We start from the raw sequence: 24,788 nt of genomic DNA on the forward strand, positions 1-24,788 counted from the left end.
GGCTGGGGGCGCTTCCCGCCGGCGCCACGGGGAGGGGGGCGTGGCCTGTGGTGGGCGGAGCGAAAGGGCCGCTCAGCGATTGGCGGCGGGGGACGGCCAATGGAGAGGCGGCGCGGGGTCCGGGTGCGCGTGCGCGCCCGGTTTGAATCGGCGGCGGTTGGTGCGGCGGCGGCGGCGACATGGAGGCGGGCGGGCGGTGAGGGGACGGCCGGGGGGCTGAGGGGGCCGGGGGCCGCCGGAGGGGGGCCGGGGGGCGCCTCACGGGGCCGGGGGGGGGGGGGGGGGGGGGGGGGGGGGGCTCCCGGTACCCCCCAGCCCTAACGTCCCGCCCCGCAGGAGCCTGGAGGCTCAGCTCCGGAGCTACGTCGGCAGCGACCCGCTGGAGCCGTGGGACAGGTGGGTGTGCGGGGCCGGGCCGGGCCGAGGCGTTTGGCGGTGCCTGACCCGGCCCCGCCCGTCCCCCCGCAGGTACGCGCGGTGGCTGGAGGGCTGCCTGCCCGCCCCGGAGTGGCGAGCACGGCTGCCCGGCCTCCTGGAGCGGCTGGTGGCGGCGTTCCTGCCGGACGGGAGGTACCGCCGGGACCCCAGGTTCGTCGGCTACTGCCTGAAGCTGGTAGGTGCGGGCTGCGGCGGTGCTCACCCCCCGAAGGTGCGGCTGCACCACCGCCGGGCAGCTTTGCGGCTCCAGCCTGTCCCCTTCCAGCCGTGCGGAGGAGAGGAGCCGCCCAGGCTGCCTGCTGCCTGTAACCTGGCGCTGTGCGTTCTGAAACGGCCTGGAACAGCCATTTGTCCCGTTCCGCGCCTCCGGTGCAGATTAGCCAAGCCTGGACAGGGCCGTGAGAGGAAAAGGAGCCCTCAGGGAGACGGCGTGGGGTACAAATGTGTTGATCTAAGAACTCAGAACTTTTTAGTCTTGCTGAAGGGCAGCACGTTCCTTTTTAAAAGCTTTCTTGTTAAGCTGCTTAGCTCATGAAAAATGTTTACTAGCTGTTTCTATCTTTAAAAAATGAAGCTTTCTTAACGTGGAAAGTAAGAAATTGTTAGTTTTTTACTCCTGTAACTTCCTTGGATGCTCTTGAAAGTGCTTATGGGTTATGTGTCTTTGTCTTGTGCAGGCAGAGTTCATTACCTCTCCTTCTGAGTACTTTGACTACCTGTATGGACAGGGAGTTGGTGCAAATGCCTCTGCTTTCTATATCGCTTGGGCTCAGCAGCTGGTAAATGAGGGCAACGCGCAGTGTGCGATAGCTGTCCTTCAAAAAGGATTTCACAACCAGGCACAACCACAAGAGGACTTGGAACAGCTGTACTGGTAATTCTGATACATCTTTTACTTACAGAGCTATTAGGTAGTGCTTGGTTGTTGTTTTTTTTCTTGTCTACCTCTGCTATAGCACAGAGCATATATACACCAATGATTATTTTTGTGGAAGGTGGGTATAAGCTTAAGGACCTTAACAGCCTTTTTGCTGTTCAGTACGTGTTGTCTATTTTGAAGGGTGTACTGAGAAAGCCTGTACCACAGTGCCTTGAGTGAAGTAGGGCTCAGAAAGAAAATCCTGAAACTGGTTGATTCTTTTGTCTATTTTTTGTTGAATAGGTCCAAATTAAAGCACATCTTGGATTTATTGAGTGTGAACTTTGTTAGTTGCTTATCGTGAGATATATTCCCTCAGCTGATGATAAACAAGATGATTTTCATCTCTTGCTGCCTATTGTGGAGTTGTTTTGCGTTTTAGAATGTAAAACTGCTAGGATATGCTCAATAATATGTCCTGTAAGTAACGTGGGTATCCTAGTGTTTGATTTCTAGGCATGAGGACTGTGCAAGGTTTCTGGGGGTGGATGGGGAGGAATGGGGGGCAGGTGACTTAATGATAATGACTGATGTTTCTTGCAATTTAGCTGGCTGCAGAATTACAATCCTCAGAATCCTCCTCTGCAAGGTGAGGCTACAGATAATCTGCCTGTGAACTGTACCTCAATTGGATGAATCTCTTCCCTTGATCAGTGGGTTTTGTCACTGTGAAGGAAGCTGTTTCATGCTTCCTTTCTCTTAACCCTTCCTATGTCTAAGTGGGATTAACACAGCTCTATGTGGGGAACCTGCTGTATTGATTCTATTCTAGCTACAGTGTTAAAACATTCAGCAGAGGTTTGTTTCAGTAAAGCAGCTGAAGGCTGAGATGTTAGAATTTCAATATGAGAATATTCCTATAATTAGGAATGTGAACAATCAAAATAAAGGATGTGAATAACAGCTCTAAAATTAGGGAATTAATTATTTAGAGCAACAATATTTTAATAACAAAACTTAAAAATTAAGTTTGGTGACGAGCTCATGCTCCTTACCAGACATAGATGGTAGCTGGGTCTTCTATCATTGATACTGCAAACGATAGCAGCATTTTCTTTGAGTGTAAAGAAGTAATAATATGCACTGTAGAAGATGCAACTGAGAGCTTCTGTTAAGTTCCAGAGCTGGTTGAATGATTACAAAGTGTAATATGTTTCCTGTAGAAACTGGTTTTTTTACTGTTTTCCTGGTTGTATTAAAAATTCTTAAGTGTATTCAAAACATAAAGTAGAAGTTTTCCAATGCTTAAAGTTGTAAGTAAAAATTCATACATGAGAAAAAGATTTCTACTCGTTAATGCAAGCCTGTGTAATCTGTCCCAGGTGCTGCTGTTATAAAACCACTTCAAACTTCACATGCTGCAAATCAAATGTCTCCTCAAAAAGGTGTTACGAATCTTAACGATCCAGCATATACTTGCAATAATCAGGTAACAAACTTGAGAAATGAATTAGCATGGGGAAGACTGTGGGACCCTTGCATAAGTTTTAGGTTAAAGAGCTTGATTGAATAAAAATGTTAAAATATTCTAACAATATCTTCCACATCTTAGAAATGTTGCTGATGGATTTTAGGCTCTAAGCATCACATCTTCGTAGAAATAGTTTGTTTCACAAGTATGGGGAAAGAGCTGTTAGTCACTCAACACGTTTCCAGTATCCCAGGCAAGGAGTGATTCGTCCAGCTAGTTAGTGTTCTTTGCAGGGATAGTACTATAAATAGTATTTTGTCTGTCACGATTGAGTATCATCTACACTGAATTTCCACGCCACTACTTTTATATGCTATTGAAGAATAAATAAAAGATAATGTCAGAGGAAGAAGAGAAACTTCCAAAACGGTCCTCAGTGAGATGGTGGCTTTGTGTAGAAGTTAGTCTGCTGATGATGGGAAATTATTAGGAGATGACACACTCGTGGCTCCTGAGCCCCTCTGTGGGGGAATGTCAGTAGAGCACTCTGTAGCTTGCCATGTCTGTCTGTAGCAAGTTCCAGCTGAGGTTCTCTTCGTACCTTGTGGAAGTTTTAGTTAACTTCACAGCCCAAATTGTGTCACTCCATAGTCCTCTTCCTCCACCCCCTTCCCCACAATAAAACCAAAAATGAAGCCATATTAGTTCTAACCCGTCTTAGATAAGTACCAGAATGCAGCACTGTAGTTCTGAGGTTTGACAAAGCTAGTTAAATTTCTTTGCAGCTTTTCTGACACTACAAGATGAAAGGTGAACGGGGGGTGTGTGAAATTTAAGACTGAAAGACTGTGGGTAGGAAATATGTCAGCTTTCTCAACTTTGTCCCATTTTCTAAAGTGCTTGTGACTCTTTCAGTTTGGTATTGCCTGCAAATACTAAAAGGTGTCATGGATGATGGAATAGAGCTTAAAGCTTCTTAGACCTCTTGCCTGCCTCCATACCCCTGAAATTGGATAGCTTGTCAAAGAAAGAAATCGGAGGGGGCCATCCAATCTGTTCTTTACAAACCCATGTGATCTAGAAATTACATTCCTGTTTTTTTGGGAATAGAAAATGCCTGTTCAACTAGTCCCAGAATCCTTCTGAGGACTGCAGTTTCCACAAGTATATCCTTTTGTCTGGATCCTCTGGGATCTTGCTCATCTTCCAAAAATTCTCAGTGATAACAGCAGACTCTTATACAGCTAATTCTTCAGGACGAGCTTCCTCAGGCTGTGATCACTTGTATACTTCTCCTGATCTGTTCGTTCTTGCTATGCTCATGGCCTGAATCGTCATCTCTTCAATCAGAATTTAATATTAGGGACTTCCTGATTGCTAGTCCCGTCAAAATGGATGGTTAAATATAATGCTGGATTTCTTTCTCCCTACCCCACAACTTTAGGGTCCTGATTGTGCTGGTACTCAGTCCTGCTCTTCTGGTGAAAGAGAAGTGTAAGTTTAAAAAAAAGGGGAGAAAGAAAGAGGGGAGGGGGCCTTGCTTTTGGGAAAAAATAACATACTCCCCAGAACAAATCCAACAAACTTGAACTTTTTTTATTTTTCCTCACAGAAAGTATGTGACATACCTCTCCAAATCTGAAGTTCTTCCTAAGTCATCGTCAGCTGCTGTTGAATGTGAGCAGGTTGCGATGTATAATAAAAACCTGCTCATATGTGAAGGCTCTGAACTTTCATTTGAGGAGCTCAGAGCCAAGCGATACTTCAAGAAATACGAGCGCCTCAGAAGACAGAAAGAACGCGGTATTCTTCTCCTTCCACCTAGCTATTTCAAAAACATTCTCATGTTCTTGGAAAAGTAGCACCTGTCTGTATTCATGTCTTTTCAAGCTCTGTAGCCTGAAAACTTTCTCAAAGCCCAGGTTATCATCTCTGTACAAAAACAGGCTGTGGTAAGCTGGGAAACGTTAGTAAACAGACCAAATGACTGACGTGTAATGGTGTTAAGTTGTCTTCAAACACTTCAAGGACTTAATTCCAGAACTGTCATGATGCTGGTATTTAGATTTTAAGCTCATCTTTTGGTTTTGTCTTTTGAAGCCTAAATTTTCTTAAGAAGTGTTGTTCCTTCTGAGGAAATTGCAGGCAAGTGCAGACAGCTCTTAGCAGTACTAGTTACCCTGATGTGAGTTGTAGCTGTGGCTATCTGCTTACCAGCTGATACCTATAATTCAAGATGAAGAATATCTTTGTTTCTTTGTTTGTAGGCTGTAATCAGAGCCCAGAGTATGCTTACAATTGTATTTCTAAATGCATATTTTAAAACAAGTGTTTGGGTGGATTTTTTGTTATTTGCGGTAGTTATGTACGATAATTCCCAGCAGGGACAGCAGGCTCCATCTCCACTCAAATGTTACCAAAGGGTTGCTTTGGTAGAATTTTTCAGAGTTTAGTGTTCTTTTGTGCTGAAGATGAGAGCCGTGAGCATGCTTGCAGTAGGAGCACTGAGGCTGGCACTCTAAGTGCAACTTAGGTGAGAGGTATCCTGGCCTGTGAGAACTCCTTTAAAAGCATTAGGGCTGCTGCTGGTGTCCAGGCTAGTGTTGAGATAGTGTTGTGTAGCTGTCCCTTTTCATCGTTTTATTTAATATCTGGTTTACTTAATGTTGACGTTCCCTCATTAGGAGAAGAAGAGAGGGATTCCATAAGAAGAAAAGAGTCAGCTGTCCTTGAACTGCAAGCCCTGCAGCAGAAGCTGGAACAGCTCACTCAGCTCACCAAGAGTTTGGAGGAAACTAGACTGGAACCAGCATCTACAACATTAGCTGAACAAAATAAGCCGTTGGTGAGTATGGGCTATGATAAATAGGAGCAGTCCTCTTGAACTCTCCACGTAAAATTTAGCTGCGCTTTAGATGATAACACAAGCAGTGTGTTAACCAAATCTGGAAGTTGAGGTTGCAATATCTGACTAGTATAGATACCCGGCATAACCTTAAATACATGATGAAACATTTTTAATTGTGAAACCTCAAAGATTGGTTTTGCTTCTCTGTGATCTAGTTTTAGTTGCATGTGAAAGTTCTCTTAAGCACGATAAGCTATTCTAGTTATGCAAAATAAAAGGGTAAATGGTAATGTTTATACATGTGTGTGGGTTTTTGAGGGTAAAATAATGTTTTTCGTCTCTAAAGATATATCCACATGTAGCACCCAGCGCAGCTCTGCAGCAGGAATGGATGGCATCTTGTCAAAGCTCAGGTCTGCAAACCCTCCAAGGGCTGGTGCCAGACCAGCTTCAGTCAAGCACTTTGTCATCAAATGCTCTTACACTGAAGTCCGTGAACCCAGTTGGCCACCAGATGAAATCTTCCATGTTGTTGGAAGCAACGTATGAAAAGGACATAATCAAAACTCAGCAAGAACTTGGAGAAGTCCAGAAGAGTTTGTTACACCCTCCATTCAACAGTGCTCCAGCTCAGGAGCAGGTGCGCCCTGACTCGACTTTTAATTGGAGCACTGGAGAAAAGTACGTATAAACAGTTCGATTCTTGCTTTACAAATTGTGCAGTCTTCTGTAGTTACACTTTACTTAAAAATTAACTTGAAGAAAGGGTTTTTACTCTTCTGAAAAAAATCTGAATTAGCCTGTGGAAACCAGTGTTTAGACAGATCAAACTCTTATAACGTATGATCCTTATTTCAATCTTTAATTCTTTTCACCCCATGTTTTAGTTGTAATAACTAAGAACAAATTCATTGCATAACCAAAGTGATTATTCAGCATTTGTGTCCCTGGCATGCCCGAAATAAATAACAATGTGCTTAGTTCATGCAGATACCAGATGTTACAACTTGGCTGCAAATGTCTCTGGAGAAGAAAAAAGTGCTTTTATTTATCTTCCGCACTTTGGCTTGTGTGGCAGAGCTAATGCATGAAACAATTGGGAGGTGGGAGGGAGAAAGCTAGGTTGGCAAAATGGGTGTGTCTGAGTAGGTTTGACTGACAAGGTGAAACAAGCAGTTGTCATTCACTTACATAAGGGAATTACTTGGAGGCAAACTGTATCCAAGAATATTTAATGCCTGCATTTTATCTTTTTTAAAGGACTCTGCTGCCTTTCGGGTTTTGTGTCTATTGGCAACTGTGTGAGAAACCTGGGGGCCCAGGGGAGATATAATAATTTTCTAAAAGTTCTTTGACTTCATTTATGTGTCCTTTGTGTGGAAAAAGCAGGATCCCTGGTTGTCATTTCTGAGATGTTTCCTTTGTTCTAAGCTGAGAAAGGACCTTTTACTGCTTAAAGTGCGTTGTTATTAAGTCCTGAACTGAAGCTGAACTTTAAAAAAAAAAAAATTAATTTAGAAGAAAGGCATTTATTTCAAGCTCTAATGGTTTTTAATCTTTCATTTGAAGGCACTCTAAAAAGAGATCCACTGGACTAACTACTTGTGTGGACGTGAAGGAAGGTAATAAACTAACTCTTGACAAGACCAATGCAGCTGATATGACTTCACTGGCGGGAGTTGAATAGCACATAGCTTTTCAGTTTTGGTAGACCAAGACCATCTTACTTGAAAGTTCTTGAATATTCAACATAAATGCGTACAGGACTTTATCACGTAGCTCTACCTGATGCCTCATTGTCTCACACCAAATGTGTGGGATGGCGCTATTTCAGTATTTGCATTTCCATTCCCTTTTGAATAAGACATAATTTTCTCTGATAACTACAAAGAACACTTAACTATTGAAATTCCTTCCCAAATTAATTGTAAAAACAACCTAGAAATTTTGCTTTTAAAGCAAGATCGCCTATTTCATCTGTAGTAGGATTCTGGATCTTCATTATATTTTTTCCAGAAGTGTGGTGGATGTATACGTGAGATTATGTGGGATACATATGACGTAGGAGCAGCAAGTGAATTGTATGATTTCTTGAGCTTCCATTACTACTTACAGTTCTGCATTTAGATGACCAAGATGAAATATTATGTTTTTAACTTCAAAGGAATTTGTCTGAGTTTTAATACTCTGCTAGTTGACTCTTACTGACTATGCGTTTTCAGACATCAGTGACTGGGCACAGTTGCCACCAGTAGATATTGGTTTTAGTGGACCACTGCTTTCCAGGGAAGATGACCCTTTTGCTGTTTGTTTTGGGAGGCTATCTTCCTAGTGGCTAAATGATGATTTGCCCTTGGGAGGGGATTTTCCTCAGGTTACTGGGAGCGTGTTTTGTCTTCCTAAAGAGGTGATGTGGCAGAGATATGAGACTAAAATGCTGAAACTTAATACAGCAGTAACCTGGCTGAAACAGTGACCTGTAATACAGAGGGAAACAGACTATAAGATCCACTAATCCCTTCCAGTTTTAAACTGTTAGCGCTTACAGGCTGTTTCTACTTCACTACCACTGTGTGAATTAACCTTGGCTGGCTGGGAACTCTTGAGGTCTCTGACATAATGCTTCCTTCCCCTAGTTTCTGCCAGAACCTTTAGGGACTTAGGGGCAGACCTTAGAGTAAGAATGTGGGCAAAACATCCTTTTCCATGTCATCTTTTGCTAGGTCCCTTACCCTTCTGAGCAGTGGATTCTGTTTCCTTATTTTTCCTGGTTCTTTTTTTTTGTACAAGAAACCATTGTTGCCACATCTCTCACTAGTTCCAACCCTAGTTAAGCTTTTTGACTTTCATGACTCCATCCCTGCATGTTTGGGCAGTGTCTCAGTATCCCTTTCATGTAGCTGGTCCCTGTTTCCACTTTCTGTGCAATTCCTTTTTGGTTTGAGCTCGGTCAGGAGTTCTTTGTCTTCACTGGCTTCTTTCCTGCTTGACTGTGTCAGAATGGATTGTTCCTATGAATTGAGAGTGGTGTTCTCAAAGGCCACCCAGCTGTACAAGGTCCATTCTGCCCTTCAGGGCAGTCTCCCTTGGGAACAAGCAGATCACTGAACAAGCCAAAATCTGCTCTCCCAAAATTCTGGGTTGTCATTCTGCTACTCCTCTTGTTTACTTCTCTTGCTAACATTTTGCTGGCTACTGAAATGTTGATAAACAATCCCAGGCTAGTTTAGAAATGATCTCTCTGTTTTCTTTTCTAGCATCTCGAGTTGGAAATTCTTCCTTTGCTTCTGGAAATGCTTCTCAAGCTACACCAAATACCTCCCTCGGAGGAGCAACACAGGCAACGCCATTCAAAGTGCAGCCTTCACCTACAGTTCATACCAAAGAAGCATTGGGTAGGCATCTGGAATAATATGCTAGTTTCACTGGAATTAATGGGATCTTGCCTGGTAACGCCCAGCTGAAGTGCATCTACACTAATGCACGCAGCATGGGTAACAAACAGGAGGAGCTGGAAGCCATTGTGCAGCAGGCAGGCTACGACTTGGTTGCCATCACGGAGACGTGGTGGGACCGCTCCCACGACTGGAGTGCTGCAATGCCTGGCTATCGGCTCTTCAGGAGGGACAGGCAGCACAGAAGGGGTGGTGGCGTGGCTCTCTACATTAGAGAATCTTTTGATGTTGTGGAACTCCAGGCTGGGAATGATAAGGTTGAATCCCTGTGGGTTAGGATCCGCGGGAAGGCCGGCAAGGCTAGCATCCTGGTGGGGGTCTGTTATAGACCGCCGAACCAGGATGAGGAGATGGATGAGGAGTTTTATAGGCAACTTACAGAAGTTGCAAAATCGTCGGCGCTTGTCCTCGTGGGGGACTTCAACTTCCCGGACATATCCTGCAAACACAACACGGCACAGAGAAAGCAGTCTAGGAGGTTTCTGGAGAGCGTGGGAGATAGCTTCCTGACGCAGCTGGTCAGTGAACCTACCAGGGGTGGTGCCCCGCTAGACCTTCTCTTCACAAACAGAGAAGGACTGGTGGGAGATGTGGTGGTCGGAAGCTGTCTGGGGCAGAGTGACCACGAAATGGTAGAGTTCTCTATTCTTGGCGAGGCCAGGAAGGGGACCAGTAAAACTGCTGTCTTGGACTTCCGGAGGGCTGACTTTGAGCTGCTCAGGACGCTGGTTGGCCGAGTCCCTTGGGAGGCGGTTCTGAAGGGCAGAGGAGTCCAGGAAGGCTGGGCGCTCCTCAAGAAGGAAATCGTGATGGCACAGGAGCAGTCCGTCCCCACGTGCCCAAAGATGAGCCGGCGTGGAAGAAGACCGGCCTGGCTCAACAGAGAGTTGCGGCTGGAGCTTAGCAGAAAAAAGAGGGTTTATAATCTTTGGAAAAAAGGGCGGGCCACTGAGGAGGACTACAAGGATGTAGTGAGGCTGTGCAGGGAGAAAATTAGAAAGGCCAAAGCTCATCTGGAGCTCAATCTGGCTACTGCCGTTAAAGACAACAAAAAATCCTTTTACAAATACATCAACGCGAAACGGAGGACTAGGGAGAATCTCCATCCTTTACTGGATGCGAGGGGAAACCTAGTTACTAAGGATGAGGAAAAGGCTGAGGTGCTTAATGCCGCCTTTGCCTCAGTCTTTAGCGGCAATACCGGTTGTTCTCCGGACACCCAGTGCCCTGAGCTGGTGGAAGGGGATGGGGAGCAGGATGTGGCCTTCGCTATCCATGAGGAAATGGTTGGCGACCTACTACGGAGCTTGGATGTGCGCAAGTCGATGGGGCCGGATGGGATCCACCCAAGGGTACTGAGAGAACTGGCGGAGGAGCTGGCCGAGCCGCTTTCCATCATTTATCGGCAGTCCTGGCTATCGGGGGAGGTCCCGGTTGACTGGCGGCTAGCCAATGTGACGCCCATCTATAAGAAGGGCCGGAGGGCAGACCCGGGGAACTATAGGCCTGTCAGTTTGACCTCAGTGCCGGGGAAGCTCATGGAGCAGATTATCTTGAGGGTCATCACGTGCCACTTGCAGGGCAAGCAGGCGATCAGGCCCAGTCAGCATGGGTTTATGAAAGGCAGGTCCTGCTTGACGAACCTGATCTCCTTCTATGACCAAGTGACGCGCTTGGTGGATGAGGGAAAGGCTGTGGACGTGGTCTACCTTGACCTCAGTAAGGCTTTTGACACCGTTCCCCACAACATTCTCCTCAAGAAACTGGCTGCTCGGGGCTTGGACTGGCGTACGCTTCGCTGGGTTAGAAACTGGCTGGATGGCCGGGCCCAGAGAGTTGTGGTGAATGGAGTCAAATCTGGTTGGAGGCCGGTCACTAGTGGAGTCCCCCAGGGCTCGGTACTGGGGCCGGTCCTCTTTAATATCTTTATTGATGATCTGGATGAGGGCGTCCAGTGCACCCTCAGTAAGTTTGCAGATGACACCAAGCTAAGTGCGTGTGTCGATCTGCTCGAGGGCAGGAAGGCTCTGCAGGAGGATCTGGATAGGCTGGAGCGATGGGCTGAGGTCAACTGCATGAAGTTCAACAAGGCCAAGTGCCGGGTCCTGCACCTGGGCTGCAACAACCCCAAGCAGAGCTACAGGCTGGGAGATGAGTGGCTGGAAAGCTGCCTGGCCGAGAAGGACCTGGGAGTATTGGTGGATAGTCGGCTGAATATGAGCCAGCAGTGTGCTCGGGTGGCCAAGAAGGCCAACGGCATCCTGGCCTGTATAAGAAGCAGTGTGGCCAGCAGGTCGAGGGAAGTGATTGTGCCCCTGTACTCGGCTCTGGTGAGGCCGCACCTCGAGTACTGTGTTCAGTTTTGGGCCCCTCGCTACAGGAAGGACATGGACGTGCTCGAGCGAGTCCAGAGAAGGGCGACCAAGCTTGTGAGGGGTCTGGAGAACAAGTCTTACGAGGAGCGGCTGAGGGAGCTGGGCTTGTTCAGCCTGGAGAAGAGGAGGCTCAGGGGCGACCTCATCGCTCTCTACAGTTACCTGAAAGGAGGCTGTAGAGAGGTGGGGGTTGGTCTATTCTCCCACGTGCCTAGTGACAGGACGAGGGGGAATGGGCTAAAGTTGCGACAGGGGAGTTTTAGGTTGGATGTTAGGAAGTACTTCTTTACCGAAAGGGTTATTAAGCATTGGAACGGGCTGCCCAGGGAGGTGGTGGAGTCACCATCCCTGGAGGTCTTTAAAAGACGTTTAGATGTAGAGCTTAGGGATATGGTTTAGTGGAGTACTTAGTGTTAGGTCGGAGGTTGGACTCGATGATCTTGAGGTCTCTTCCAACCTAGAGAAATCTGTGAATCTGTGAACTTTCGTGGAGCTGAATATACAATGAGGCTATCTAGCAATAAGCATTTACACCATTCAAAGAGGAAAATAAAATTAATGGTATTGGTACTCTTCTTTTGCAGTCGACTTGGTGACCCAACACTTTGACCATATTCTTCCAAGACAGGGGCGGTAAAACTCAGCTCAAGAAATAACAGCCTTACGAACATCCCAGCAGCCACATGTTGTCAAATTCTGAATAAGTCACTGGTGACACACCTGCTAGGCTGCTTTGGGCAGCATGTTCAGCTGAGCTTGTCTGTACTGTCAGTGACTCTTGTTTCTGAAATGATGACTTTCAACAGGATAAAGTCGAAGAATGATAGGAAGTTAATAACTTGACTCTCGTTGACATTAACCTTCCCCCAGAGTTCAAACCAGAGTGCCGTATGCAAAAGCTTTTTGTTTTATAGGATGAGCATTATCAATTCTAAACGCTGATTTTTCAAAATCCCATAATGGAAATTGCAACTTTTTTCCGATATCAGATGTAGAGTGTTAGCACCCAGAAGTTATTCTGTTCCTTTTGTGTGCTTCTTCCATGTTCTTCTTTTTTGGTAGTAAGCCTGCTATCTACTACTACGTAGCAAACAGCCGCTGCTGAATATAAATCTGTAAAAAGAAAAACCAAAAAGCTTGTGGTATGCAATAGTTATCAAAATCCCTAAAAAATAAAGGAGAACTTTCTCCTTTAGAAGAACCCAAAATCTCATCTTTGAGAGTGTGACTTTTTTTTTAAAGAGAAAAATTCATGGCACCAGTACATATGCATTGGTTAAGTCTAATCTTCCTGCTTAGTTATCTGGAGTGTTTAAATGCAAGAATAAGGAATAATAGATCACTGGCATTTGATAAATCATAAGAATCATTCAATTCAACTATTACAGAGCGGAGAAACTGTTTTTTTTTTTATTGGGTGGCATTCATGTATTTTTCTTTTCTATTTCTAGGATTTCTAATGGATGTGTTTCAAACACCCTTCTCACCTGAACAATCTCTTGAAGAAAGTGAGGAGCAATTTGAGGTCTTCTGTAGAAAAAGGGGTATGTACTTTTTTGGCTTTTTTTTAGTCCTCAATATTTCACTTCTATGTTTCCTGCTTACTCCTACCACTGTTCCCTATAATTTTGAAGCAAGTAGTTGTGTGAGTCAGTGTAAAGTGAAGAAGTAATTTCGTAACCCAGTAGTGTATTTAATTTATTGACAAGTTCTAAATGTTGATGCGCAGTCAGAACAGCACAGGCAGAAGTACTTTACTGCTAGCAGCCTATTAATGTCCTCATTAAATGTTGCTTCTCTGTAGACACTTCTGCAGTATTTAAAACCTGACTTTGAAAAGTGCACAGCTGATACTTGATATGAGTAAAGCTTTGTTTCTAAGTCGTTTTGCAAGCTAGGCATTAGTCTCTGAATTGTCAGCTTATCAGTAACAGTTAAGTCTGAAAGCTGGGCAGTGGCTTACAACAGTGAGCTCAGGGACATTTCACAACAGGTCAGATGCAGCCAAGGAAGCTTCTGTATTCCTGGCCACTCTTGGTTTTCTGAGATGGAAAAATCTTCCCCATTTCCAAGCATTTATAGGAAAGACCAGTTGAGCAGTAGTTCTGAGGATGCTCCTGGATATAGCCATGACTGTATCTCTTACTCCGGCTTTAAGCACTTGCATGTTTACCTTGTTTATCTGCTTCACTTTCTTTTCTTTTTTAAAGTTTCTATCCAGGCTTTACAAGAAAATAAGTTAGTATATCTATTTCAAGTCCATATGTGCCAAAACTAACCAATTTATCAAGCCACTGACCTTCTTCAAAACAAGTATCTTACTTCTAAGGGGTTCCTCACTATAGCGTGTCTGTGCCTGACCAAAAATGATTGTGCAGTATCCTAAAAGAAAAGGTACAACTTCAAGCCCCTCAGCTGCTTGGTTAGGGGAAAAATGTGGCAGTTTATATAATCTTCACTGTGTGACAATCAGTGATCTCTTATTTTAAGAGCCTGATGGAACCTTGAAAGTTAAGGTTGCTGCCCCTGTCGTGCCTATGTTTTCTATCTTTGAAGATGAGAATGAAAAAGAGAACAGCAGGTAAGGAGAAAAAAGCAACAGAGCTGTTTATTAAGAATTACATATAGGATTGATTCTATTCCATATAATTTTGCTATGACTGTATTTGCAATATGAGGATTGGCTTGAATAAAATCAGTAGCAGCTGTGGGGAAGTGGCATGAGAAAGCTGTAGTTGCTTCTCTGTAGAATTGTGCAACTTTCCTGTTTGGACAGTGTGCTTAAGATGCTTAATTTTCTGGACAACTGAGGATAGCTTGTTTCTTGAGCTACTGCAACTTCTCTTAGTATCCACAAATGGTTTTCTTTAAATAAATAAAACCATCAAGTCTTTGTTATGATCAGTCTGCCTTGGAAGGTTTCTAGGGAAGTTATTCTAAACTACCTGTTTTGTCAGAATCCCACAGCGTAAAAAGAAGTCAGAAGAGCCCAGAACTATTGGACAACGTCCCTTGACTGACTGTACAGAAGTGAGTGTTTGATCTTATTGCAAGAATTAGCCTTGACGACGGGTTAGGTAGTTATGTTTCTTCTGTCCCAGTCCTTCAACAGTCCTACAAATGATATCTTATTAAAGCCTAGGTACCCCTTTCTGTTCACTGACAGTGGGATGAGCTTTTTCACTTGTTAATTTTCATAAAAATTCTAGGAGCTTAATAGTGGAGACTTCTATTCCTAGAACAGATCTGACCGCAGTTGGTGTTGATTTGGCATCTCTGTAGGGGAGGAAGGACAGGGAGAGGGAGCGAGAAAGACCTGAAGTTGTGCTAACCACCTGACAATTTTCATAGCCAAGGAGATGCATGAAACTTCAGGCTGCTTGGATGCAAGTGAGAAGCTTCTTCAGATTCTCCTATGACAATTTTTTGATGTCTAACATTTTGCTGTGGAACTGATTATTGCCAACATGCAAGTCTGACACAAAACTATATAAGCCTGTGATTTAGGCTATGTTGGCTTTCCTTTATTTTTCTAATAATTGACACATTCAGACTCTGCATTACTGAGACTGGAGGCTGCTAGTATGTTACAGTGCAGGTCTGACAGGACAGTTTTGATGGCTTAAATCTGTGTGTTTATTTTTCTGTCTAGGAAGAAACAGGGACACCAGAGTTCTTGAGGGATGATTATACGGTGTGGAATGTACCATGTAGTAATAAAACATTAGCTGCCAGTCCAAACAACACAAGAGACTTTGCACGAGCTGCCCAGCTTGTATCAACACCATTTAATTACCTGTCAGCACATTCACGACGAGCTTTGGAGGACAAAGGTAAAATAATGAATACTTCAGGTTCAGAGCATCTAATTCAATGCTGTGTAACTATTTCTATGCCCTACTTACCTTGCGGGCCTTGCCAAATACAGTGTAGGTATGGCTGTGCTGCTGCAACTTCTGAATGCAAACTTGGTGCAGAACAGCTTCTGGGAGCATGGGCAGGCCCAGCACTTAAGCTTTCCAAGAATTTCTTTAACTGGGGATGAAAAAGAGAAGGTGGCAAGGGACAAGGGAGCCTTTGACTGTGCTGTCAAATGACTGTTCTGAGCTGTTGCAGAGTTCTCAGAGTTGCAGAGAGTTCAACTGACTGAAGTCCAGGCATCATCCCCTTCAGTGAAGACCCTTATGCTTGTCTGCCCCTCTTTCTGTCTTGGAATACTCTTCCCAGAAGAAATCAAGCTGTTGTCTTTTTTTGTATGTTTTAAAATAAGTTTGTTCGATGCTTGCTCTTGTGATACATTAGCAACTTCCACATCTGCAGTGTGACTCTACCCTTCTTGTGTTGGTAATAATACTCTAAATGTGCTTGTCTTTTGGGAAAATAAGCATGTGCTATTGTTGCTACTCCCTTTGTTCAGCTCCCGGGGATGACGTGCTGCAAATGGATTTGGAGTTTTCTGAAGAACTGCACAGACAGGCAAAAACTAAGAAGCTAAGGTATAGCATTGACTTGCTGAGATTTTTCAAGACTTCAGGTTGCGATGCAAATTTATGCCAGCATAGGCAGCTCTGCTGTGCTGCTCTTGGTGCAAGTTTTCCAAGCAATCTAGAGCTAACATATTTGAATAAGCTTGCGAAGATGTATGCTAAACAGTTACCCTGTGAAGTTGCATGAACCTGGGCGTGGTGATTATGTCCCTGAAAATGCTCCTATGATTTAATTTTTTGTCACACTGTATGGGTATCAAGTGCTTGAACAATTGTACCGATTCTTTTAAATCTCTTTTTGCCCCTGGGGGGTGGCAATAACCGCTAGTTGGTAGCACTACTGCTACATTTGGAGAAGCAGTGTTTGCAAGGCATGTGGGTGAAATAGACATTTGGAAAATGCCTGACTTGCAATAACTGAACTGCTGCAGTTAATGAATTGGTGTTAACGTGACCTCCCCATAGAGCCTTGTGTAACAGTTTCCTTGGGAGGCTCAGCAGTACCTTTTCTGTAACATACATCTCACACTCGAGTGTGAGAATAGACGTGTTGAATGATTCCATAGAGATGATCGAGAACATATGATGTGCATTTGAAGGCAAAGGTCACCTTGTTGATTCTGCCAGCATTCTTCCTGTCACAGGATGCATTACTCAGTATATATGGATATAGAGGTTAAAGCAGTTCTGCTGAGCTGCTAGGTGTGAGGTAGCTTTAATCTAGAGAGCCAAGATGTTCTACAGAAGGTTTTGTCAGAAAAGTCTGCAGGCATTATTGAAGAGTAAATGCATAAAGTAATCATGAGCAAATATGAAATGCTGGTAAGTCTGCTAAGCTCTGTTGTTTTTGAACAGATTTAATCGCTGCTTGAAGTAAAAGATGTAGATAGCATATGGAGGCCATTCTTGTTGTATGGATAACCACGCCCAGAGTTCTTATGGTTATGGCAAAGGTTGCAAGCATGGATGTGTGATGTACTTGTGGCTTATTGAAGATGTCAAAATGTCATGGCAGTACTGTCAGTTAATATTATTTTGTTTTAAAGATGTAGCCCTGCTCTTGAACACATTGCAGAACAAGGAGAGCATCAAGGAAATGTTATTGCTACAGCTGCTTCTCACAAATTACGTGAGCAGACTGCCACTAGTAGAGCTGAATATTCATCTGTTGGGGTGGACAAGAATTCCCTTGACAAGCTGTCTGGAACTGAGCAGGACAGGACAGCCAGGACTGGTAGAGCTTCAGGTACTACGGTTTTCTTCTGTGAAGTTTGAGACTGGAGCAGTACTTTGTTCCAGTATGCGGGTGGTCACCGTAGTAAGCAAAGTGTCTTGTGGCTCCTGCAAGGAGATCACTGCTACGTACAAGATAGGAGGGAGGACAAGTGTGAATCAATTATACTCATTTAAATGTAAGTGTGTGTGCTGCTTCTTTGAAATGACACTTTTCTTATAGCTTAAATATTGTTCTTCTTTCTGTGAAGTCCTTGTTGAGAACCCATGGGATAAGGAATTGATTTGCAAATTCTTATCAGAGCTTCCTAAACCACTCAATACCTATGACAACTGTTTTGAATGGAAATCTGCTCTTCCAACCATCAAACTGAAGGCTGAACTCCCCTTGGGTAAGAGCTACTTGATACATTTCATTTTGAAGCACTTGTTGCAGGTTTTTCTGGGAACTCCTGAAGTATTTTTTCAAATCCAGTTTACTTATGCATATATCCAAATAGCTTCGAGATTATCTAAACCTCAAATTTGAAATTAGACCTTTTTGTTTGCTGTTTGAAATCAGAACCTAGCTATTTTTGTTTAGGTATTCTGAGGTAGGAACAAAGATACTTTTCCTAGTTTTTCTTTCCTGGTAATTTGTGACACAATTCTTACACTTTGTATAGAACAGCAACAGTCCTCTGTCAGCAAAATCTGTATGACAGTAATTGCAACATACTTCTATGGCTTAAACGTTAGTGTTTACATTTTAAGGAATGCACTTTAGAATTTGATTACTTCCAGGGAGTTGGACTAAAATAGAAACACTGATTTTAGTGTATGGCACTTCATAGTACTCTTGTTCTCTTCAGTGATTGCAGGCTCGCTTTTATGGAAAGCATGGCTAGCAAGAAGAGCAAGTAGAGAAAGACTAGCACTAGGGTTAAAGCAACAATTTGTTTATGGCTGGTGCTTCTAACCCCCCAATCCCTCCCCCAAGTATTGAAGTCTCATCTGCGAAGCTTGCAAGCAGGACTTTGTGGTGTTAATCTCCTTTTTTTTCCATCTCATAAAGGTTCTAGCTCATTCCATGTGGACTGCTTGGTTGGAGAAGGAGCTTTTGCTCAAGTCTATCAGGCTTCCCTTCTGGATGCCAGTAACCCTAGGAACAATCAGAAAGTAACATTCAAGGTAAGTAGTGTTGACTCAGAATAGTTCTGCTGGAAAATTCTGGAATCTGACACCTCCCCGGATGGATTTTGCTGAGGTTTATTTATAAATATGTAATAAAGCATACTGGACTATCCTCAAAGCCTTGTTCAGTTTGTGTGCTGTAATGTCCGACGCATTCTACATGGGAAGTCTTTTATCCACCTGCCAGAACTTCCTCTTGATCTTCTTTTTATAACATAGTCATAGGTAGCCTGGCTATAATTCTTAGTCTTTAGGGCATCTTTCTCAGCTGAGCAAATGGAGCTATTTGTGTGAAATGCGCTTAGTCCACAGCAAACTAAACTGTGTGTGAATTAATGATAAAACTGCTCTTACTGTTGGGTCACAGTGAAAGGGACACTTGCTTCCAGATGCATGCCTGCTAGCTTTCCGCAAGCATTTTTGTGCTTTGTGCAGCCAGCCTGTTTGGTGGCTGCTGGCTGTCGTATACTCTGCTGGGTGATGCCTCTAGGGTGCAGTTTTCTTAACAAGCGAGCTTGTCTAGATGGAGGTTGTAGATTGAGCAGCTCCCTCCCTGCTTTCTCCTTCTGCAGCCTGCTTCAGTGCAGGAATGAGCAACAGATGATAGGATGTGCTTTCATCAGAACTACTGCCAAAAAGAAAGTCTGTACAACTGCAAGGTCAGTTTAGCCCAAGAGGATTACACTCGATCATGCAGCCCTGCATCTGCTGTTGGCTGAAATCCCATGTGCACTTATTACAGCCTGGCTGAAAGGTGGCTGTGTGATTGAGTTGACACCCTAACCCTCTTCAAATCTGTTTTTCCTACCTTTGGAATCTTTTTGTGGATCTCCTCTGCATCGTTTCAATCTTCCAACAAATACATATTTTATTTATAATACCTTAACTGGAAGTTTTCTGGTAGCTAAAAGTAATGTTTCAGAAGCTTCTTTTTGAACATCAGGCATTTAGTGTTAGGGAGAGGAATCAGAAAGGCTCTTCTCTTTGGAACTCATCATAAAACTTCCCTTAAAGCATATGTTGCCAGCAGGAGGCTGAAACATCGATGTTGCAAAAGTCTAACACTTTGAATAGCATTAAAGAGCATATAAGCCACAATGGAACTGTGGCATGTAGTTGAATTAGTGATTCAAGAGAATTATTTGTTGGGTAGATTGACCTGAGGTTAACTATTTGAGATGTAAGTATTTTATTTGATCAAAGAGAAAAGTGTTCAGGAACTTGAGTCTGAAGTTTAAGAAAAAAGCTGAGAACTTCTGCTTTTTTTTATTTACTAGGTATATAAAAAAAAAAATAACAGATATACCTAGTACATTACCTTTTTGGTTACAGGTCCAGAAGCCTGCCAATCCTTGGGAGTTCTACATAGCAACCCAACTGGTAGAAAGACTCGATCCAAGTATACGCCATCTTTACATCCACTTTTATTCTGCTCATTTTTTTCAAAATGGAAGCATTTTAGTTGGTGAGCTCTACAACTATGGAACATTGCTGGTAAGTGTGCTCAACTTGTGCCCTGAACATCTGTGTCCCTTTCTGAGTGCTGTTGCCTTGCAGTATACAGAAGTCTCTTCGCTTTATGGAACTTCATTGTGAACACAGTCTGTACTTATCAACATGGGTACGTGATCCATATTGAGTTGTTTTTTGTGTAGCTGATGGTTCTTCCCTATCTTTGTTTCGTACACAGAATGCCATAAACATTTACAAAAAAATTCCTGAAAAGGTGATGCCTCAAGCACTTGTAATCTATTTCGCTGTAAAAATTCTTTATATGGTAGAAGAGCTCCACAGCTGCAAAATCATCCATGGTGACATTAAACCTGATAACCTCCTACTTGGAGAAAGGCGAGTATTTCATTTTGCTACATGTGGTGTCAGCATATCATGTTATTATTGTCTTGATGCTTATCGAATCGCTGCTTCTCGTCTTGGTTGAAGGTTTCTGGATAATGATACGTGTGACATAGATGGCCTCTCTCATGGCTTGACGCTCATTGACTTGGGACAGAGTATAGATATGAAACTCTTTCCTGAAGGAACCGCGTTTACTGCAAGGTGTGAAACATCTGGGTTCCAGTGTATTGAAATGCTGACACAGAAACCGTGGAACTACCAGGTATGAGGTTGTAGAGACAGCCTGAATATTTGGAGCTTAATGCATACATTAAGCATATGAGTAGATGAATTACAGAAATATTAGACTTTTGCACTGGTTCTGTAGATTCAGCTCAGTGCTCCAGGAGCATGATCCTGAACCCTCTTATGGAGCTTGCTCTGTTGGCTCCAAGGAGTGTGGTTTTTGCTTCTTTTTTGTTCTGAGTTTTTTTGCTAATTTTTAGTGGTTCGGGTATGCATTGTTAATATGGAACTTGCGTATACTTTTAGACAGATTACTTCGGCATAGCAGCAACGGTCTACTGCATGCTCTTTGGTACCTACATGCAAGTGAAGAATGAAAATGGTGTCTGGAAGCCTGAAGGTTCCTTCAGAAGGTTGGTGTCAAATCTTTTCCAAAACTCCCATCTATAGGAAGATATATCGTTAACCTCAAACCTGGTAGTAGTTTCTGTCACAGCTTTTGGCATTGTTTGCCTTTACCTCTCAGTGCTCTAAAACACACGGGTTTAATGCACAGGAGCTGCCTCACAGAACTTACTGACTAAAGTACAGGAAGCCTTTTGGCAGTGGATGTGGTGAATTGCATAGCATCCTTGGCTTCTTGCTGCCTAGAAGGAGGAAAAATCCCTCTGGTTCACTAAGCAGCATGCCACAACAGAAACTGTTCTGTTACATGATGGTCTGCAGTTGCTCCAACCTGTAGATGGGGCGGGAACGGGTAAATACAGGAAACAGTATTTTAACAGTTTAGACTTAAACCTTTTTTGATGCTTTTTTTGGTTGTTGTTCCTTTCAGGCTTGCCAATGCTGAAGTGTGGAAAGAGTTCTTTGACAGCATGCTAAACATACCGAATTGCCATAGCCTGCCTTCTTTAGGAGTTTTACGCAAAAGGCTGAAGGACTTATTTTGCAAGTCATATGCAAAGGAAATAAAGTTCCTTCGGAACAGACTTGTTGTGTTGCTCATAGAGCACAAACGGTCACGAAAATAAGCATTTATCTTGCAAAGTGATTGAGAATTGGAATGTCCTGAATGTGAAATCTTTTTGTAATACCTTGTTTTAAAAATAAACATTCTTGGGTTGGCTTCAGGAATGGTAACTTTCATCTTTCTGTGGTTTCATGAAAGAAGTTGCACAGAAATTTTACTGCATGGAAACTAAGTGTTAATTGAACTTGCGTAGTTTCAGTGTGGGAGGCACAGGCATGCTAGAGACTGTCTATAGTTGTAATAATGTGTAGTGCATTTTGAGCGGCAGGGAAAAAAGCTGGTGAAAAAGGTTGCGCAGATGATGCTTGCAGCCTCACTGTGTAGAGGGTATAGTCCAGTCAGGTGAAGGGCAGGCTGATGTTTTTAAATGAAGAGTGTATGTGAGGTGTTCAGGATGCGTTTTTCCCAATAAGAAGAATGGTGAACAGAGCCTTTTGGGAGGAGCAGGTTGTTGGAAACTTGAATGTAATTCCAAACTGAGATCCTACCATCATGGAAGATTCCAGAATCTCTTCTAGGAGAAGTGAAGACAGCAATTGGAAGTGAAATAGCCTACTCTAAAGGCTGCAGGAGGGTGAATTTGTGTAACTTGATAGACTCCATGGAAAAACCCCTGGATGGCAGGTGTAAGGAGGACAAGTCCTTGTTCTCCTAGAAAAGCCACTGAAGCTATCTGCTAATAACTAATGAATATGAGGGAACACTCTTTCAAGTCGGTGACAAGATGAGTGTGCGGATGAGCAGCAGCGCTCAAGAGTGCTGTTACTGCAATTCTTTGAGGTTTGTGGCTCATACATTCACAACTCTTTATGCTCTACTCTTTCTCTCAGGAACTTCTAGGTTGAAAGAAACTGAGGTTAGCAGATGAGATTTAGATTAGATAGAACTTAAGTCACACTTGTCACTTTTGTTGCATTTGCTTCTGACCAGTCACAAAGAATTATTAGAGACATGGGCAAAACCAAGAGACAAATGTCTCCCTGCTGGAACTGAAATGGTTGTTTTCTGGTCATTGCGAGGTTTTGTTTTCCCTTACTGTGGCAAAATGTTGTGTTGTGGTATCTGGCAGCTTGCTCTGGAAAACTCTGGAAAAGCATTCCTTTTACATGTACCCTTTTTTCTCTAATATATTTCTACACATTTCTTAATTACAGCAGCCAATATACCAGTGCACTGCATGGTTACTGCCGAAGCAATGCGCTCACTTGAGTTTGTGTGAGCTTAGCTTGGCTTCATAGATACCTTGTCAAATACAAAGCATCAAACTAGCTTTGCCCCAAATCACACGAACTTCAAAAAAAATTGCTTATTTGGAGCAATGTATCCACATTCACTCATACCAAGCGAACCTCTCAGGGAGGCTTTCTCTGCCTTTGCATTTCTTCAAAGTAAAAATTGTTCAAGCTATTCATTCTTGTGGCTGAACATTTAAAAGGACTCTGGGAACAGCTGGGGCAGGACATGGTCTACAGGCACCAGGAAGGCAGGAATGAGCTATGGCTGGTGCTCGTGTGGAGGGATGTTTCCTCTTGAGCTCCCCTTGCTTCTTTTCATTTCTGTATCCTGTATGCTGCTCAGCTGAGCCTTGCTGCTGAAACATCTCTGACCTTTTCACAGAGCCACAGCTCTGATCACTCTTGAGGGCTTTCCAGCTGCACTCACATGCTGAAGTGCCCTGACCTGCCTTTGCTCCCCTCTCCCAGGGTTCTTACATGGTGGTGAAATCTCCCTGGCTGCCCTGTCTTGGGGCTTGCAAGGGCGCACGCTGGGAGCTACGGCTGCATGCAGCAGGTGCGCCTTTGGCCGCTTGCCCAAAAAGCACACCACAGCTTATTACTGCCTGCCTCCGAGCCTCTGTGGCTGCTGATTGATCTCGAGGAGTAAATACTGACTTTGTTCCTCGCGTGCTGGCGGCACTTCGCGTTAATGCCATACCAGCTCTGAGTAATGGATCGCTCACAGTGCGCCTTTGACTGTCGAGAAGCAGGGGTTGCTTGAAGGTTCCCAGCAGCGAGGTGCTTATCTTCCTAAGGGCATTGCTCCTGTGTCGAAGATGAAATGGGGAGTTGTAACTGGGACCTGCAGGATCTGGAGTGATTCATAAAGATAACTTATGGGAAAGATGAGAGCCAGCAGTCCTACTTGCCTGCCCCAGGGAAATTAGCACTCAGCATGTAGGCAGTGCCCCAAAATACCAGCGTTCAGACGTTGTCGGTCTGACTTTGCTACCTAGAGGGTAAAAATGTTTTATCAGCAGGGTGTAGGCTGTTTTAAAGGTTTTGGATAGATGGGAGCAGTTCTGTATTTTGCATGCAAAAATGACAGTAAAAATGTTTATATCATTTCAGAGCCTCAAATCTTAAAAGAAGGGGCTAATTTGGTTCACAATGGCTGATTTTGCTCAGATTCTATGTTGTTTTCCTAAGTCTCACCAGTAAGTAGCCTATTCCTGGTTCTTCCCTGAGTTAACATTTTATGGGGACCTTTCTCCAGTAGAAGTGCCGAGGTACAGCTGCCCCACGCTGCTCTCAGTGCTGTGTCTGTATTCTAAAAGCATGATCCTTTCCCCTGAGACTGGGGGCTTCCAGCAGCATGTGTGATGTGGGAAGGAGCTCTGCTTGGGCACTCAACCAGTTTTAGCCCTGACATCCCCAGCAGCTCTGTGAAAGCTGGCTGGAAACCCAAGTCCCCCCAGAGCTGCAGGGATGAGCTGCACAAAGCCCTAGGTACAGTGGGGGCATTATTTTATTTGTGCATCTATCCACAGGAGGGAGACAAACAACAGACTTTCATAAATCTCCCTGGTCTCACTGTACTGCGGAGGTATTTTGTTGTGTCAGACATTCTGCTCAAGTTGTTAAACTTGAGAAACACCCTACAGTGGGATATTTAAAATAAACTCGGGCTGCCCAACATGCTGGCTGGTGCTGAGAAAGGGCAGGGGCATTCAGCTTGTGAGCTGAGCCTCGCCACAACCAGGGATGTAGAGTTTGTTTTTTTATAGGCCTTGCTGTTCTGAGACAGTACTTTGGCCTGGGGACCGCAGTGGGAAAGGCAGCCACGCAGTGAGCTGAAATTGCAGGCTGCTTTGCATGTAGAGGTACCGAGAAACTCTTGTCCTGTTGTTTTGATAAATGAAATTGCACTGTAGAGAAGCCCGTATTGGCGGGAGGGGCGTTGACCACAGCACATGTGTCATTTTTGGTAATTCCCTCGTTGTTTATCTTCTCCCGGCTCCACCATTCCCTGTGGCTGGCGGCCGCCCTGCTGCGTGCCGCAGTGCTCTCCTCCCCGGGCATCCAGCCCGCGCTCCCCCGGCCGTGGCCCTGGCACGCTC

The 24,788-nt window shown here is 44.0% G+C and overlaps 1 protein-coding gene across 3 annotated transcripts; it reads left to right on the plus strand.

The window, feature by feature from the left end:
- The first annotated feature begins 104 nt into the window (after positions 1–104).
- BUB1 (BUB1 mitotic checkpoint serine/threonine kinase) lies at positions 105–21,551 on the plus strand. 3 transcript variants are annotated; one of them, XM_080585324.1, is made up of 25 exons: positions 105–196; positions 337–396; positions 469–613; positions 1,116–1,312; positions 1,906–1,946; positions 2,680–2,786; positions 4,213–4,262; positions 4,381–4,571; positions 5,453–5,613; positions 5,963–6,297; positions 7,186–7,238; positions 8,874–9,011; positions 12,898–12,990; positions 13,937–14,027; positions 14,404–14,476; positions 15,099–15,279; positions 15,864–15,942; positions 16,980–17,179; positions 17,418–17,558; positions 18,221–18,336; positions 19,672–19,833; positions 20,030–20,187; positions 20,281–20,458; positions 20,728–20,834; positions 21,257–21,551. In XM_080585324.1, exons 1-25 carry the CDS (start codon positions 180–182, stop codon positions 21,450–21,452), a joined length of 3,270 nt encoding a protein of 1,089 aa, XP_080441450.1. In that variant the 5' UTR covers positions 105–179; the 3' UTR covers positions 21,453–21,551. The 3 variants fall into 3 exon arrangements, with proteins under 3 accessions (XP_080441450.1, XP_080441451.1, XP_080441452.1); XM_080585325.1 differs by lacking the exons at positions 105–196; positions 469–613 and having other exon boundaries at positions 296–396; XM_080585326.1 differs by lacking the exons at positions 105–196; positions 337–396; positions 469–613; positions 1,116–1,312 and adding an exon at positions 1,684–1,777.
- Positions 21,552–24,788: the final 3,237 nt, after the last annotated feature.

Source organism: Anser brachyrhynchus (genome assembly GCF_964034855.1).
Source record: "Anser brachyrhynchus genome assembly, chromosome: 3".
In the NCBI taxonomy this organism is placed as follows: Eukaryota; Metazoa; Chordata; class Aves; order Anseriformes; family Anatidae; genus Anser; species Anser brachyrhynchus.